Source organism: Myxocyprinus asiaticus, chromosome 21, assembly GCF_019703515.2.
Source record: "Myxocyprinus asiaticus isolate MX2 ecotype Aquarium Trade chromosome 21, UBuf_Myxa_2, whole genome shotgun sequence".
Classification (NCBI taxonomy): Eukaryota; Metazoa; Chordata; class Actinopteri; order Cypriniformes; family Catostomidae; genus Myxocyprinus; species Myxocyprinus asiaticus.
This window is the reverse complement of record NC_059364.1, coordinates 28044769-28064262: the sequence shown is the minus strand read 5'-3', so window position 1 is coordinate 28064262 and position 19494 is coordinate 28044769. Positions and strand designations below refer to the sequence as shown.

The window sequence follows — 19494 nt, the reverse complement described above, 5'->3', positions numbered from 1 at the left end:
GACCGACAGGCCAAGGCGAAGTCCAGGTCTCGGAGGGTCCAGGCAGGGTCGGAGGGCTGAAAGTTCCCCTTGCCTGCTCAGGAGAACTAAGGGTGTGTATAAGGGTGGGAACCATCTCCTGGTCCAACTGCTCAGGCGTGGCTGTGACGTGGCATGGAGCAGGCTGAGGCGTTGCGTTGACGTGGCATGGAGCAAAAGATGGGGCTAGCTCAGCGACCATGATGAGGAACTCTGGCTCGGCGGCGGCCATGTCGTGGAACTCTGGCTAGGCGGCGGCCATGACGTGGAACTCTGGCTAGGCGGCGGCCATGACGTGGAACTCTGGCTCGGCAGCGGCCTCCCCCACAGTGAACGTGGAACCAATGATCTGTTGGGCAAGGTCGATATATTGAGCCAGGCTGAGGGAACTGCGACCGCCAGGCATCAAAAAAAAGAAATGGACTCATTCAGTCCAAATCTAAAACAGTCTTTGAGGGCAACCTCATTAAAGTCTACCTAGCAGGCTAGACCGCAGAAGTCCTCAACATAGTCCTCCAGGGGATGATTCCCCTGATGTAGGCACAGAAGTAAATCTGCTGGGTTCATGGTTCGTCAAGTATTCTGTAACGTTGTGCTGGCTGCTGGCAATGACAAAGGCGATGACGATGGAGTGAAGAACCCAAGTGCAGTTTATTTACAAACGTGATAACCAATAACCCTAACTACAAACGTGAAACATAAAACATGAACTTGAGTATAAACATGACTTGACTATAAACATAACATGGCTTGACTTGGCTTGGAGCAAAACACATCCACATACATTCAATACTTGACAATCGACAATGGCAAACACGAGGGCTTAAATACAAGACATGGGAGAACATAAACCAATGAACAAACAGAACTCTAACAAGATAATTAAACAATAAACCAATGAAAAGACAAGACTAATAACAAAGTAATCAAACAATGAACCAATGAAAACATGACACATGAACATGGAGGGAAAACATGAAATCACATGACAAGGGAACAGGAACTAAACTTTTCAAAATAAAAGACATGAATCAACAAAATACACATGACAATTTTGTTTTTGTGTCATTTTACTGAATTGTGTCACTATTTCTGAAAATAGTGTTTTTGGCTTATGTTTTGTTTTCCCATATTCATAAAACTAATTTATATAACAATACACACACTAGACTACAAATATACAGTGCATTCAGAAAGTTTTCAGACCCCTTCATATTTTTCACATTATATTATGTTGCAGCCTTATGCTAAAATGCTTTAAATTTAGGGATGCACGATATATCGGCAGCTGGAATATTATTGGCCGATAATCAGGAAAATCAAAATATTATTATTTGGCCGATAATGGAATAACCGCTGATATTTTCGCCGATAATTTGTTATGGTTTATTTGTTTGCGGCTGATAATCTCTGACTGCCTGCGACGTCTTTCCTTCAGGCATTGACTTGGGCAGCCCCAAGCCCCAATGTGTCTTTGTGAGTGAGAGCAGGTGAGAGCTAAACTGATGCCACTCTGTGTGGATTATTTCAACATCTCTGCACCGTTATGTTGTTTTGGGTCTGGTTTTAATTCGGGATCATATGCTGTGTGTAACGACATGCCATTTTCCATATTCTTTTTATGTTTCATGAGACAATAAATGAAAACGCAACAAAAACATGTATGTATTTTACTTGGAGTGATCATTTTTGCTTATTACTTAATGAAACATAAACAGAATGTGGGAAAAGTATGTGCTGCTTATGAGCTGCTTACACTTGCGGTGTGAAACAGGCCTTAATTTGGTAGTGTACTTGACAACATGGTATAAGAAGGAGAAGAAACTGCACATAGACTTCATTGGTTCTCGCCTATATTGTGATGTGACAGGTTTGAGTGTGCAGAAAAGTGAGAAAAAAATTTGAGAGCTATGGTTGGGTATTCTGCTAATAACTCCCTTTCTGCTGCATGTTAGGAACAAAAATCATGCAGGCTTGGAAAGAACTATTCCTTTAAGGTCAACAAGTGGTCACACACACTATATCAACCTGAAATCGATTAAAGTGCAGTAGTTAATTCTCTAAAAAGACTTTGACAGTCTGCCTGCATGATTCTCAACATCCAGATGTATCACAGGATATCCCAATGTCCCCCATCTATTTTTGCTGTAATGGTTAGTGCCGACATAATTCATTACGAGTGCCGTATTCACCCTGACGCAAATTGTATTGATTTGATGTGGGTTGCTCGTGTTAGTTCATCACTGTGGCTTTTCTCCAGGTTTCCAATCACTGAGTCTATATACAAGCGTCATTGCTCTTTGAGTTGAAACTGCGGCGAGAGATAGAGAGAGGCGAAGAGGCACAAGTAAGGAGGTGTAATAACATCATTCTCTGTCAGACAGATGCGCATTTTCTCCACATTCTGTGTGACATTAAATCACTCTTAATCATTTTCTTATTTCCTGGAGTTGACTGCCACCCCACCTCCTCACCTATACGAGCAGTCCAGTGCTCACAGCAAAGATTTGATAGATGTGAGGCGCTCCACATCTCTCAAGGAGATTTGTTTTCTCTCTCTCTCTCTCTCACTGTTGCATGCTGGGAGTTGGGTTAGAGTGGTGGTGGTTAGAGCTGCTGTGTGTGGTTAGAGTTTCTAAATCTTGCTATTTTTTTCTTCTTTTTATTTCTTTTTTTCTCAGAATTACATGGTTTGGAAGGTGAATTGTTCATTAAAAAGAGTGTTATATCCGTGATTATGCGGTAGGATGGCGTCTCTTATTAAGACACCACCACTATCACTCTGCAATGGCTTCAGGTGTGTTCCTGAAGATAATGCCACAGTGGAGGATGTGCTCATTGCAGTTGGGGATCAGATTGGTCATGAAAATATTTTATCTGCGTCACATATGAATAAAGCTGTTGTGTTTTTTTTGTAAGAACAAAATGTAGTCAGTCGTTTAATAGTGTGGTCTTGTTGTGAGAGTTGCTTTTGTGCAACTTTCTCCGGTTTACGCAGCATCCACGAAAGTTACGATTTCAAATGTCCCGCCATTCGTACCTGACGATTTTTTACAGTGTGAACTAACACGATTCGACTGTTAGTCCCTTTAAAACAATTGCGCTTGTCTGTAAACATCCTTCTTTGAAGCACGTTGTGTCATTTAGAAGGCAAGTTTTCATGCTGTTAGAATCTCCTGATCATACATTGGACATAAACTTTTGTGTGAAACACAAGGATACTGTAGATTGTATATGGTGTATGCAACCACCGGTAATAGACAATGTTTTGAATGTGGAGACATCAGACACAAACATCTTGCATGTCTACATAAGAAAATGGGTGCAGAAAGTGTGGCAGGATCAGGGGTTGATTTCACAGATAACATCGCAGGTCCTGTTGATGCGACTTGATATGATGCTGTTTTACCTGTTGAGGTGAGTGCTACTAATTCTGATGCTGTATTACCTGCTGTTGAGGCTGAAAATATTGTGTCTGTTTTATCAATATCTAATGACGTTCGCCATGAAGATGATGCTGAAGTTATTGTGGTGCCTAGTATTAGTACAAATTATTTGGTTTCTGATGTTAATACTGATGAAGTAGTGACCAGTACTAGTGGTTCTAAACAGCTGGAAAGTAAGGAAGGTGTAAATGATGTAATTCAAGAAGAACTATGCTCTGACGTTTTGAATAATGAGGAAATGGAAATGGAGGAGGTCCTGTCTGACGATCCTGAGTCACAGGAGGATTCTCTGTGTGATAATGATGGCAATTCACTGGGAGCTATATTCAGTTCAGTTCAGGCAGATTTTTCAGGAGGCTTTAATAAAGACTCTCTGTATAGTTTGGAGGAAATCAACAGCTTTCTGGACAAAACTTATGGCAAACAATTTAATATAAAGGATTTCTTTCCTGATGTTGACAAATTTGTTGAGTCTGTTACTTTTTATCAGAGAAATGTTGGAGTCGATGAGCTTAGTGAGAAGAAGCGTTTTCAGTTGAAAAAACATCTTACCACTATAAGAAAATGTAGAGAAGTGGATAGGAAAAAGAAGAAATCTAGAACACGTCTATAATTATATAACCATGTATTACACTTTGTCTTTTCTTTGCTTTTCCCTCCTGCTTTTATTCTTTGATCCCTATCTTAACTTTGTGTATGAAAGTTTTAAGGATAGGCTCTTTAAACATTAATGGTGGGAGGGATCATTTTAATCATGCTCTAGTCCATGAAACCATTGAACAAAAGAAGCTTAATATTGTTTTTCTTCAAGAAACCCATAATGATTTGGTAAATGAGCCCATTATTATCCTGTTTGTTTCCTAATTTCAAACATAATTCAGGAGGAAAGACTCCTCATTACCATGGTTAGGTCAGTGTAGCTAGTCTTAAATAATAGTAATAATAATAACAAATTATAGTATTTATGAAAAAATAAGTACTAGCTGAAACATCTTGAAACTTTTACTACAACTGCCACTGTTGATATAAAATGTGGCCTAATAGATTCTACCTTTTAGATAATTTCATATGAAACTATAACATTTTGTCAAAATATAACAGTTACCTTTACTCATGTAAAATCGTGAAACAATTTTGGAAAGGTGATGATGTATAATGAAAAAAAAAAAAAAATTTGCGCATAGCACAGTGTTGCTCTTTTCCTCCTCAGTGCTGTTTGGCATGTCAGGGCTGCCTACTGTTTGAGAGGTTCGACTTGACTTCCTCCGTAACGCTTTAAACTAGAAAAGTCTCACTAGAATTGAAATTGGTCACATCAATTTTGAGGCCTGCGCTCCGCAATATCGAGGGAAGCCTGGTTGTTGTGCGCGTGCCAGAGAGAAGAGCAGATCATGATCGCAAGCTGGTTCCGTTACACTCGTGCGAAAGTGCAGATCAGAAGCCTTTACTTGATTGTGAGATTATCATTAAATCTGCCTCGGCAGTCCTAAATAGGCTATCACTTGGGTGGCCGCCGAAATATCTTCAATGGGAGAACCATGGCATTGTTCTTTCCCTGCTGTCCATGACCCAGTCCGAATAGACCTGTGACCCACCAGTTGAGAAACACTGCTTTAACTCACACACACACTCACTTATGTCAGACCCTCTCGCTTCTCTCTGACATTTTCTCCGCTGCGTGTGTGTGTGTGGGGCGCAATTTGACGAGTCTGACAGGCAGTCGAGGAGATGCGCACGCGCAGGTGAGATTCTCTGTCCGGTTGCATTTTTTTCCGCAATACCGTAGATAAGCAAATGTACATGGTATGAAAACCGTCAATTTTCATACCATGGTATACTGTGAAACCGGTATATCGCTGCAACCCTAGCCATGTTACAAATCTAAGTAGAGGGGTGGCAATTTTTTTCTCCTCAGCCTTAAGGGTGGCTATTAAGAGCATAGAGCAACCAGTGAAGGGTCTTTTTATTTTAGTTAAAGCTCAAATTGAAGGTATGCTTTTTTTTCTCTGATAAATATTTATGCTCCAACTGTGGGACAGGTGCGCCTTAATTTTTTTAATGGGGTTCTTAAAAAATGTTCTAGTGAAAGATGTGTTATTATTGGTGGGGACGGGAACTGTACTGTGAATTTTACCATAGACCGTATGTGGCGGAATGATCCGCCCCTCCGGCTCGTCATCGTCACCCCGCCTCTTAGGGCTGCCCTGCAGCCAGGCTCATGACGAGAGTTGGGCAGGAGAGCGAGAAGAGGTGCCTCATTCTGACAGCGGTGACTGAAGCACACCTGATGGGAATAATGCTTCATCACCGCTGTCTTTAAAACGCAGAGTGCACCTCTTCTCGGGGAGCCGGCTTCAAATCTCATGTGTGTACACACTGGCATCCTTGCATGCCCAGGACCAGAGCTGGGAGGTTTCGGACGAGATGATGCGCCGCCAGACCTGCTCCTCGAACCCCGGGGGCCGATTAGATGAGTCACCGGGGGAGAACAGCACACATCGTGGCCGACGGGCTAGAGGCTGGGCCGCCTTCCCCTCTCACCTGGGAAGACAGGCCGCCAAGGACGCCACCGCCCCTCGCGCCGTGGACCCTGGAGGGGAGCATGTTCGGCCGACGGACCCAGCTCATGCCTGGGCCATTCCAAAGACACTACCTCACCCTTCACGGAGCCACGTCTCACCACGAGGATGCCAGATTCCCACTTTATTATGAACACTATCCCCCCCGGACACTTTATTATCTCCCTTTATGGACATTTTACTTTTATTATTATTTCCAATAAATTCTCCTGTGCTACCTACCCCGAAGTGTTGAGTTTTGCTCTAAGGTCAAGAACATATTGAATTTGGTTTTTGCTATTCGAAGTTCCTTCCTTCTAAGCTTCCCGTATGACATCAAGCACGCCACGTGGCCGATGCCCATACAGTAGCTCAAATGGGGAAAACCCTGTGTTCGATTTTCAAGGTCTTATTAAATTGTTCGACCAACCCGTCGGTTTGTGGGTGATAAACACTGGTGCGAATTGATTTAGTGCCTAATAACTCGTACAGTTCACGTAGTGTACATGACATGAATGTTGTGCCTTGATCAGTGAGGATTTCCTTTGGAATCCCCACTCGGGAGATAATTTTGAAGAGTGCCTTCGCAACACTACATGCTCGATGTTGCTTAGAGGCACTGCTTCCGGATGTCGCGTTGCATATTCCACCAGAACTAATACAAAGCGATGGCCGCGTGCAGTCCGCTCGAATTGTCTGACGAGGTCCATGCAAATTCTCTCGAAGGGGGCCTCGATCAATGGCAGAGGGCACAATGGCGCTTTTGGGGTGGCCGGTGGATTCACCAACTGACATTCACGGCACACCACACACCGTACATCGCAGTAAATGCCTGGCCAAAACAAAACGGGCCATTATGCGGTTCAAAGTCTTTTCGTGAGCTAAGTGGCCAGCCATTGGGTTATAATGAGCTGCCTGGAACAGTATTTCCTGACAGCTCTTTGGTACTAATAGCTGTGTTGTATTCTCTTTGGTCTGAGTGTCCTGCATTACTCGATACAACCGCTCTTTAGTAATAGAAAAGTACGGGTATGTGAGTGTAACATCAGGCTGGAGCTGTTGACCATCAAATACTTTCACTCGGTCAAAGGCGGGCTTGGGGGACTCGTCACGCAACTGCTCTAGAGGGAAATCCCAGAGTACGGGAGTTCCCTCGTCTGCATCATCATGATGTGGAGCAGACGTCGACAGCCCTGGCACCACATCTCCAGCCATAGCAACGCACGTCACACACCACAACGCTATTTTGCAGGGCGAGGTGGGAATTAATCGCGGCCTCTACCTTTTTCCCCTGAATCATATCTCAATGATAACCACTGGATACTTGTGAGTGTCATCAAGCACACCCCTCATCCTCAATCATTTATTCCTATGAACTGCTCCAGTACCACCAGGTCGACGACATCCACTGTGGGTTCCCTCCGTCAGCAACAATTTCCGGCAGGCATCCCGGAGCTTTTGGGCAAAAGCGAATGGGCGGCCGTGCTTCCCGAAACTCAAGAACCTAAAGAGTTTATGGATCTTTTCAGGACTACGACTGACCCGTTGCTGGATGGCCTTCTTCAGGTGCTAGTAATTAAGGAGGCTGGTGGCAGGAAGTTGTTGTGCCACAAGCTGCATCTCCCTGGAGAGTAAGGGCCATAGACGGGCTGCCCACTGGTCAGGAGGCCACTTCCATACCTCTGCCATCTTTTCAAAGAGGTCCAGGAAGGCCTCCAGGTCATCGTCCGGTCCCATCTTCATTAGGGCCGTGGATGGGGTGGGTTCTGGGGAGGTTGCAGCACCAGCCCCCTCTCTGGTGATCAGGCTTCAGAGCATCTGCCGGTCCTCCAGGTGTTGACCCTGCAGGATGCTGGCGAGGGTCTTGAAGACTTCGCCTGGCGGTGAGGACTCCATAACGGTGTTCTCCTCCAAAGCCGAGCTTTTGGCATCACTGTAAAAAGGTTCTAAGTTCATGGGCAATGGAGGAGTCAGGAGACAACAAACAGTCAAGGTCAGTCTTTATTTTTCTGCTCACAGTTACGGCTTATAGCCAACTCAAAAATCAGGGCTATTTGTTTTGCCAGTCTTTTCTCTCAGCTCGTCCCTGGTGCTCCCCACTCTGACGCTCTGGAATGCCTTTTCAGGTCTCCCTCCACGATCACTATAATTAGAGACAGGTGTTAGAGTAATCATAACCCAGGTGACGATCCTTACTGCTCTCCCTCTCCCGCAGACCGACACATGACCACGCCCCCCCATGCCACAGCATCTAATGCTAATCTTCTGAGTGGAGTTCCCACAACAAAATGGACTCAGTTTTTTTGGTATTAGTTCTTCCCCTAGAGGCTGCTGGCTGTCCCTATACAAACGCCCAATTGACAAACGAACGGGCGACCTCCAATTGAGTATTGTACATGGGGCGATAGCCACAAACAGACACGTGTTGCATCTTGATCCTTCTGTAGGGGTGGTTTGTCCTTTTTTTCAGACTTTGAAACTGTTTTTCATTTATTTGTACAGTGTGCTCGGTTGAATGACCTGTTTTTACTTCAATCTCAATGGTTTACAGCAATTGGTTAAGTTTTCTCTTTTCAAATATGAATTTATGGTCCAAAGTATTCAGCAAGGAAAAAAAGTCAGTTGACTTAACTGAACTTTCTGTCTGGCGCAGCAAAACTTGCTATCTGGAAATCTAGAAAAAATAAGTTGTCTGGCCAGGGTTCTCTGAATGTGGTAAACATGTTTATGGGGTTGTTGCCAGCTCGGCTTAGGATAGAGCATGACTATTATAAAATGGTGAAGTGTGTACAAGTAATCATGGACATTTGGGGGATAAATGAGGTCCTGTGCACAGTTAATGATGATGGTGATTTGTTGCTTGCTTTTTAAATCTTTGAAGCTTTTGTATTTGTCTGGTATTTTGGTTATTTCATGGTTTTTATTTTTTAATTTATTTTATTTATTTATTTATTTTTTGCTGTGGTTGTAATTTTATTGTAAACATCTTAATGTTTTAATAAAGATGTTTTTAAAATAAAATAAAAATCTCTCTCTCTCTCTCTCTCTCTCTCTCTCTCTCTCTCTCTCTCTCTGTTGAATAGCTCAGTGATTAGGAGTGCTTTATTAACTCTGTGCAGGTGTAAATGTGCATATGTGTTTAATGCTGCAATTGTGGTAGCTGCTAATCCTGCAGTGTCATTTTTCAGCATTAGTGAAGGAGATTTAACTCACCTTGTACACTAATACGTTTAAGCCACTGATCTGTGTTAGATTAGACAGGGAGAGATGGAGAGTGGCCCTCTGTGTGGAGAATGGGGAAGGCTGGATAGATATCTCTCACCCGGTGTGTGTGTTGTCTGAATGAGAAAAGAGACAGGTCATCAAATAAAGATCAGGGTAAAATATGACACGTGGCCGGCTGGCCTTGAAGAGGGAGAGACAAAGAGAAAACAGTCTTTGAAAGATGGAGGACAGATATCCTGTGGGAATATCTGCTTAGATGAAGGAGAACAGTGGGCAGACAGAGCCTTGGCTTGTGTATGTGTGTACATACAGTATGTGTTTATTTAAGTGTTTAAATCATGTAATGTGTAATTTGTGGGGCTTGGTATCACCAACAATGTCAAGATATGATACATCATGATTTATGTTCATTTTGAACTGAATTTCTCCTGAGCATAATTTAGTATAACAGTTGTTTAAACTGTAACAGTTCTAACATCATTTTGTGCCATTCAAAACACAATAAGGTCCATAAAGATAATAAATGAATTAGTGCTGTCATTCGATGGAAATTTTTAATCGCGATTAATCACATAATTTTTAATAGTTAATACCGATTAATCAGGTTTTGAAAGTGCTGAAATTTGACACTGTATATACAAATTTTCTAGTCTAAATGCATTTATTTCCATCTTAGGAAAGAAAACAAAGCAATATGTAACAAAATAATTATTTGTTAACATTTACCAAACAAAATTTTCCATAAGAAATGCTAAAATAGCACCAATTCAAGTAACCTTAAACATTTCCCAAAGTCTAAGTGGGAGTTTGACTAATTGAAAAAACTAGTTTCCCCATAGGTTGCATATCCATTGCAATGCTAATTACATCTCTCAAACTCTCATCCTCCGCAATATTAATCTGCCAGTAGACTGTGGCAATCAATTTTTACAGCAGTGCTGAAGTCGTGTTCATGATTCGCATCAGAGCGTCAGCGCCTGCGTCAAGCTTTGAACTCACCATGAACAGCACTTCCAAACAAAAACATCTCATTCTGCATTCTGGTGATAGTTAAGACTTGACGTGCTTCTGTGGTCATTAAAATGTGCCTTTCAAGTCCCATTTGGGTTGTTTTGTACATCATATATCAAGATTCTTTTACATAACAACCTCTGCGGCTCTATCATAGGAGAATATTACGACAGTACTCCCCATAGAATGCCAATGGACCGCCGCGTTATGCTATTTTATGCTAAGTTTGTAGACTCACTTGGTAGAAGGGCTCTGGCGCAGTGTCTGTTTGTGAAGTGTGCATCAGTGTAGTGACTCCGGGCGGACACACTACAAATATTCCGTCCTTCACACAAGTGTTTATTTCGTATTAATGGTAAATACGTTAATCGCGGTTAAGAAAAATTAACGCATTAAACTTTTTTAATTAATCACATACGTTAACACATTAATTCTGACAGCTCTAAAATGAATATAAAAATAAAATAAAAGTAAATAATAAATAATTGTGTTACCAAAAAGCAAATACTTTTGCTGGCCCTTTCTTCCTTTTGCAGTGTTTTGTGCTTTGTTTTTAAAGTGTGCAACATGTGAGGCAAAGCCTCTAAGATTAAATTACTTGAGGCTTAACACAAGTCAAACACAACTCACATCTGCACACTGTTCTTATATTCAAATAAAGAGTTGTTTAATAATCATAATATGAAACTGTAATTAGTCAGTTTAAAAGAACTCATATAGCCCATATTTTAGGCCACATTAATTCATAGGAAGTGTCACAGATTATAGGCAGTGCAAAATGTGCTGAACTAGATCAAGTGAAAAGACATATTAGCCTGCAATTGCATTTTCTTAAAATAGTTAGTCTAGCTCAACCTTGCATGTGATATCCACAATGCCTCCACTGTAGATCTTTGGCATTTTCCACACCTCGGTTGAGAGCAGGGTACGAAACTATCTTTTTTGACCCAATTTTACTAGCCACTTAAATTTTTACAGCCACCTTTATCTGTATATAGGCTATTCACAATCCATGCACAATAAAATGCGAACTGTTGGAAGTGATTTAAACTCAGAGCACCTCCTTGGAGGGCCTGAGATCATTAGCAGCACTCACATAAAGAACAAAACTGTTGGCAGGCCTCTGACATAGAGAAGAAAGAAAACGCTTCATATGCGCATTCTGTTAGAAGTGCTTGCACTGCGATCATGTGCGACAGAACATATCAACAAACACCGGATCAGACACGTGCACCGGCCGCTTTCATTTCATCTGCTCTTCAAAATATTATAAAACGTGTTCCTTCAAGATCCCATTTATGTGTCAAAGCAGTGACATCTCTTGTCAAATTTCAATCTTTTCAGACCTGGTATTAACATCCATTTCGGCAGATCAGATCACAAGTGGACAGCATTAAATATATAGGGAACGGGGTCCGAAACGTACCATGAGAGGGCAATGAAATAAAGAACAAAAAACTATCACTGACACAATTTACAAAATTGGCAAAACAAGAACTAACCAGACCAACAGGGGGAAAAAAAACAACTAAACAGGAAGAGGCCAAGAGGAAGAATCCAGCACAAGTCAGGAGACACAAGTGCCCTATACCCTTAAAGTATGTACTCTTTTTATGATGGAAACCTTTCTACTTTTTAGTGTGTAGCAAAAAAGTCCTTTCATAAAATCGTGTCTTGAAATCAAAGACCCTTCAGTCGCTTTGACCCATGCATCTGTCAATGTACAGCGACCTGTCAATCATCCTGTTACGGTTATCATGACAAGCATGTTCCTCATTTCATTTTTTATGTGATTCATTCATTATTTTTCATTGCGTTTAATTTACAATACCCTAAGATGCTTCCTACCTTATTGGAGAAGACACAGCAGGTCACTTCATTTATTGTGTTTTTTTCTTTGGCAGCATCACGTACTGTTTACATCATTACAACAGTCCATTGAAAGATAATCTGACCTCTGCTATATTTCAGTGATACAATGATAAAAATAACATGAGAACAGACAGTGTAACGTCTGAGCGGTGTCCTGTCCACCAGAGGGAGCCCTCACCTGAATTCTGAACCGTCACTTCCTGTTTCCTGCCACATCAGTTCCTGCCATGTCACTTCCTGTTTGCCTTGTGTATATAAGCCATGCATTCACACTCCTATGTTGTGAAGTATTGCCAGTTTACCTGTCTTACCAAGCGTTTATCAAGTGTATTCTCGTTCTGCCTCATGTTATGATCTTTTGCCTGTTCATTGGATTCACGTTTCTGGATTATCCTTTCTGTCTTGTTGACCTTATTGGATTGTTTGCCTGTTACCTACCTCTGCCTGTTGTACTGACCACGTTTGAGCCTTCTGATTTGGAGTTGTTCATTAAACTCTTCTGCATAATGGATTCTAACCCGACCTTCAGTCGGAGTTCGTTACAGAATACTTCGACTGATCTGAATCCAGTGGAAGTGTCACAGATTCAAGCAGCCTTTAACTACCAGAGTGAAGTGTTACAAGGATTCCAAACACAACTCGCCAGTCTGCGTGCCGCTAACGAACATATGGCTCATTATATTCAATCTCTTCCACCGACCAGAACGGAATCGGTAAGATTTGCCCTACCAGACAAATTTGATGGTTCAGCTGATAAATGTAAGGGTTTTTTGCGCCAATGTCAGATATATTTCTCCAATCAGCCTGATGTTTTTCGTTTGGAAAAGACTAAGTGTTCGTTTACTATGACTCTACTCACTGGAAAAGCACTGGACTGGGCGTCAGCTGTCTGGGATACGGACAATCAGGTACAAACTTCGTTTGAGTATTTCTCGAAACCGATTAAAGAAGTGTTTGAATATCCTGCGGGGGGGACAGGATGTTTCTGTACAACTATTACACTTACACCAGGGAAAACACTCAGCTGCTGAATACGCTGTTCAATTCCGCACTAGCCGCTCAAAGTGGATGGAATATCGCTTTAATGTCAGTCGTCCGTGAGGGGCTTAATCACAATTTACAAGCAGAATTGGGATGCAGAGATGAAACCACTACCCTATCTCAATATGTTAACATGGCTGTCAAGATGGATAATTTAATTCGAAATAATCCCCGATCAAAAATGTCTCAAGCCTCTTCACCACCGATCACATCAGTCAATCATTCAATCCCAGAACCACCCGAATCCATGCAAATAGAATATACAAAGTTGTCATCAGAAGAACGCCACTGACGTCGGTGCGAAAGACTGTGTTTCTACTGTGGACATTCAGGTCACCAATGTGCTATATGCCCCAATAAAACCAAGACCTCCAACAAAGAAGTGAGTAAGGGAATTTCTCCATTTCCTTTTAGACAAAGCTTCAAACTACCACTAACAATAGATTTTAATGGTAGTCCACACTATGTTTGAGCATTAGTGGATTCCGGGCAGCTGTAAATCTGATCCATCATGAACTCATCACTGAACTCAATATACCTACCTTACCATGCACTCCATCCATCAACATAACAGCCGTCAACAATGAACCCATAGGAACAGGCATTACACAACAAATTATACCTCTGACTATACAGATTGGTCTATTCCACACTGAAAGGATTTCATTATACGTAATATCCTCCCCAATGAACCCAATCATCCTGGGCCACCCATGGTTAACTGTACATAATCCCAGCATATCTTGGGCATAAGGTGAACTCATTAAGTGGTCAAATTATTGTCAGCAAAACTGCTTCCAGTCTGAAATCACTCTGCCATGTCTCTCAACCTGCATAGAAAGCCCCGATGTTCAAGTTCAAACCAAAATTCCAGAAGAATATGCAGAATTTGCTGAAGTTTTTAATAAAAACCAGAGCAACCCAACTTCCCCCTCACCGTCCTTGGGATTGTGCCATCGATTGTGCCATCGATTGTGCCATCGAACTCCTGCCCAATGCAGCTCCTCCTAAAAGCAAGGTATACTTCCAGAGACTCAGGCTATGTGGCAGGGAATTAACATCATCACGGACTTTAAAGGGAATAAAAACTCCGCCATGAACACCGCTGCCTCTCTACCGGATGAGCTAAATACTTTTTATGCTCGTTTCGAGGGAAATAACACCGCCCTCGCGGAGAGAGCTCTCGCGGCTGAACCTACAGAGGTTAGTTCACTCTCCGTCTCTGTAGCTGATGTAACCCAATCTTTCCGACAGGTGAATATCCGCAAAGCCACGGGTCCAGACGGCATTCCGGGCCGCGTCATCAGAGCGTGCGCGAACCAGCTGGCTGGTGTTTTTACGGACATTTTCAACCTTTCCCTCTCTTTGTCTGTAGTCCCCACATGCTTTAAAACATCCACCATTGTGCCTGTTCCAAAACAATCAAAAATAACGTGTTTAAATGACTGGCGTCCTGTTGCTCTGACCCCCATCATCAGCAAATGTTTTGAGAGACTAATCAGAGATTACATCTGCTCTGTATTACCACTCAATCTTGACCCATTGCAGTTTGCTTACCACAACAACCGCTCCACTGATGATGCCATTGCATCTACAATACACACTGCTCTCTCCCACCTGGAAAAAAAGAACACTTATGTGAGAATGTTGTTTGTAGACTACAGCTCAGCATTCAACACCATAGTGCCCTCCAAGCTAGATGAGAAACTCCGGGCTCTGGGCTTAAACAGCTCGCTGTGCAGCTGGATCCTGGACTTCCTGTCAAGCAGATGCCAGGTGGTTAGAATAGGCAGCAACATCTTCTCATCACTGACCCTCAACACTGGAGCCCCACAGGGCTGTGTTCTCAGCCCACTACTGTATTCCCTGTACACACATGACTGTGTGGCAACACATAACTCCAATGCCATCATTAAGTTTGCTGATGACACGACGGTGGTAGGTCTGATCACTGACAATGATGAAACAGCCTACAGAGAGGAGGTGCACACTCTGACACACTGGTGTCAGGAGCACAACCTCTCCCTTAACGTCAGTAAGACAAAGGAGCTTGTGGTGGACTTCAGAAGAAAAGACAGAGAACACAGTCCCATCACCATCAATGGAGCACCAGTGGAGAGAGTCAGCAGCTTCAAGTTCCTGGGTGTCCACATCACTGAGGAACTCACATGGTCCGTCCACACTGAAGTCGTTGTGAAGAAGGCTCATCAGCGCCTCTTCTTCCTGAGACGGCTGAGGAAGTTTGGAATGAACCGCCACATCCTCACACGGTTCTACACCTGCACTGTGGAGAGCATCCTGACTGGCTGTATCTCCGCCTGGTACGGCAATAGCACCGCCCACAACCGCAAAGCACTGCAAAGGGTGGTGCGAACTGCCAAACACATCATCGGAGGTGAGCTTCCCTCCCTCCAGGAAATATATACAAGGCGGTGTGTGAAAAAAGCTCGGAGGATCATCAGAGACTCCAGCCACCCGAGCCATGGGCTGTTCTCACTGCTACCATCAGGTAGGCGGTATCGCAGCATCAGGACCCGCACCAGCCGACTCCATGACAGCTTCTTCCCCCAAGCAATCAGACTTCTGAACTCTTGATCTCCCACGATCAAAATACATCAGCCCTGCACTTATTACTCTTATCTCACACTGGACTGTCATAAATTATATTACTGTTATTATATTATGTCTCTCTTAACAACTGACTATCAACCGACAGCCTGAATGTCAATACAGTACAATACTGTACATTCTATATATATATATATATATATATATATATATATATATATATATAACTTTTTTAATATATTTTTTAATTTTTATTGAATAATGTGTATCTATATAGTATCTATATAGTAAAAAACAAAAAAACAAAACAAAACAAAAACAGCATATTGTATACTGTACAGTGTATGTTATTATTTGTATATTGTTGAGTGTAATTATGTGTATAACAGATGTTTAAATTGTGTTGTGTTAATTTGATGTTTTAAGTTGAGTGTAATTATGTGTATAACAGATGCTTAAATTGTGTTGTGTTAATGTGATGTTCTAAGTTGAGTGTAATTATGTATAACAGATGTTTAAATTGTGTTGTGTTAATTTGATGTTATTGTAAATTGGAGTATGTCTCATCACTGTCACGACTGCTATGTTGATCGGAACTGCACCCAAGAATTTCACACACCATTGCACTTGTGTATATGGCTGTGTGACAATAAAGTGATTTGATTTGATTTTGATTTGATTATGTCAAGGAGGCATTAACTTCAGGCTTCATATGCCCTTCCACATCCCCTGCTGCAGCTGGATTCTTCTTTGTGGAGAAGGATGGTGGTCTCAGACCCTGCATTGACTACCGCGGCCTCAATTCAGTGACAGTCAAGTATAGATATCCACTGCCACTAGTTCCTTCTGCCCTAGAACAACTGCGTGAGGCTCAAATTTTCACCAAATTAGACCTCTGAAGTGTATACAACTTCGTCCGAATCGGAGAAAGAGATGAATGGAAAATGGCCTTTCTCACCACAAGGGGGCACTATGAATATCAAGTCATGCCATACGGCCTTGCCAACTCACCAGCTGTATTCCAGTCTTTCATAAACACAATTTTCCGTGACCTTCTAAACCAGTATGTCATTGCCTACATAGACGACATCCTTATTTACTCACAAACCAGAGCACAACACATTCAACATGTCAAGACAGTACTAACTCTGCTACAAGAGAACCAACTGTATGTTAAAGCTGAGAAATGTGAGTTTCATACCACCAGTACTATGTTCCTAGAGATGGATATGTCCCACAACTATCAAGGAATTACAAAGGTTCCTAGGCTTTGCAAACTTCTACAGACGGTACATTAGAAACTACAGTATCACCGCAGCCCCGTTGACTTCCCTTCTGAAAGGTAAACCCAAGAAGTTGCAATGGACTGACTCTAACGCACAAACAGCGTTTGAAATGCTCAAGACCAAGTTCATGACAGCCCCTATTCTCAAACACCTGGACCCTAACCTTCCATTCATTATAGATGTTGATGCTTCTGACTGTGGAATAGGAGCTGTTCTCTCACAAAGACACGGCACACCAGGCAGAATGTATCCATGTGCTTTCTTTTCCAGGAAGCTGACCACTGCAGAGCGGAACTATGATGTGGGCAACAAGGAGCTTCTCTCCATCAAAGCTGCATTAGAAGAGTGGAGACACTGGCTAGAGGGGGCGGCCCACCCATTCCAGGTAATAACAGACCACAAGAATTTAGAATACATTAAGAGTGTGAAACATCTGAACCCTAGACAAGCACTGTGGTCATTGTTTTTCACAAGATTTCAGTTCACGGTCACGTATCGACCTGGCAGCAAAAACAGCAAAGCAGATGCCCTCTCCAGGAGGTATGACCCTTCATACATCCCTAGTCACAAAGACTCCATTCTACCACCATCAGTTATTATTGCCCCCATCCGATGGGACATCATGGAAGAGATTCGACGTGAACAACAAACAGACCCAACCCCAACAGCATGTCCTCCTACCAAACAATACATACCACGTACTCTCAGACAATGCATCACCCAGTGGGTCCATACGTCTCAGCATCGGACACCCAGATATCCAAAGAACTATAAGGCTAGTGCGTAATTCATTCTGGTGGCTGAGTTTAATTCAAGATGTTACTAACTTTGTCAAATCTTGCTCCATCTGTGTACAGTCAAAAAACCCAGAGAACTTCCCACTGGACTACTTGAATCACTCCCCATTCCACAGAGACCCTGGTCCCATCTATCTGTGGATTTTGTTATGGATCTCCCTAGTTCTAATGGTTTCACTATTGTTTTGGTTATTATAGACAGATTTTCAAAGTCATGTTGTCTGGTTACCCTTAAAGGTCTCCCTACAGCTATGGAAACTGCTAACACCTTGTTTCATCACATTTTCAGAGTTTACGGAATACCAGAGGACATTGTGTCGGACTGGGGTCCCCAGTTTACTTAAGTATGGCAGGCATTCTGCAAACAGCTAGACATTAACGTCAGTCTCACCTCAGGCTACTACCCACAGGCTTATGGACAGGTGGAGAGACTCAATCAGGAGATCAGTCACTATCTCATATCGTACTGCAGCCGTGAACAGGAAAAATTGAGTGATTTTCTTCCATGGGCCAAGAATGTCCAGAATTCCCTCATCCATTCCTCCACAGGACTCACTCCCTTCCAATGTGTTCTGGGCTACCAACCACCCATGTTCCCTTGGTCAGATGAACCGTCAACAGTACCAGCAGTGGATGATTGGGGTCGGGAGAAGTGAGAGGGTGTGGGACAGTGCTCATATCAGGCTCCAATGTGCCATCTGGGCTCAACTAATTCAAGCCGACCGTAGGAGACGTCCCCACCCCAACTACCAACCAGGCCAGAGGGTCTGGTTGTCTTCAAGGGATCTTCGATTGCGACTACCCTACAGGAAGCTCAGCCCCAGGTACGTAGATCCATTTCGTATTATGAGACAAATTAATCCTGTGACTTACAAGCTTGAGCTTCCCGCTAACTGTAACGTCTGAGCAGTCTCCCGTCCACCAGAGGGAGCCCTCACCTGAATTCTGAACTGTCACTTCCTGTTTACTGCCACATCAGTTCCTGCCATGTCACTTCCTGTTTGCCTTGTGTATACAAGCCATGCATTCACACTCCCATATTGTGAAGTATTGCCAGTTCACCTGCCTTACTAAGTGTTTATCAAGTGTATTCTCGTTCTGCCTCATGTTATGATCTTTTGCCTGTTTGTTGGATTCACGTTTCTGGATTACCCTTTCTGTCTTGTTGACCTTATTGGATTGTTTGCCTCTTACCTACCTCTGCCTGTTGTACTGACCACATTTGAGCCTTCTGATTTGGAGTTGTTCATTAAACTCTTCTGCATAATGGATTCTAACCCGACCTCCAGTCTGAGTTACAGACAGTTGTGTTAAATTTGTTCATTTTCTGTTTGTCATATCCCCATTTTTAATCGATATGGTGCTGACACTTTTCCTTAAATATTTTTTTTCAAGATATAGTAGAAACTTTTAAGAACCCAAGAGCATCCATAATAAGCAGTACAAATAATGTAGAAGGATATAAAAGAATGCATGATGGTAAAATGAGGATTTGTAATCACTCATACCTTTTTCTGATCACTGTAAAAAGAGCCGCTTGATAGCTCACAATTTAATGAGTAGATCACCACCGTTGTCCGACAGCGAGAACAAAGAAGTTTCTCATTACAGCGTTCAACCAGATTCACGTAATGTTTTATGTTGTAAAAAAAAAATGAAGTGATGATGTGCC

The 19494-nt window shown here is 42.5% G+C and overlaps 1 protein-coding gene across 3 annotated transcripts in view; it reads left to right on the top strand.

Annotated features, from left to right (window-relative positions):
• The window catches only part of atrnl1a (attractin-like 1a), a 398015-nt gene that overhangs the window by 128158 nt on the left and 250363 nt on the right, over positions 1-19494 (top strand). The window contains exon 21 of one of the 3 annotated variants that reach the window (XM_051648604.1): positions 17296-17410. The exons of the other annotated variants lie outside the window; for them this stretch is intronic. Within the exon in view, the coding sequence (XP_051504564.1) occupies positions 17296-17303 (8 nt within the window). The 3' untranslated portion in view covers positions 17304-17410. Of the gene's footprint in view, positions 1-17295; positions 17411-19494 lie in introns of those variants that run through there. 3 annotated transcript variants of the gene reach the window in all.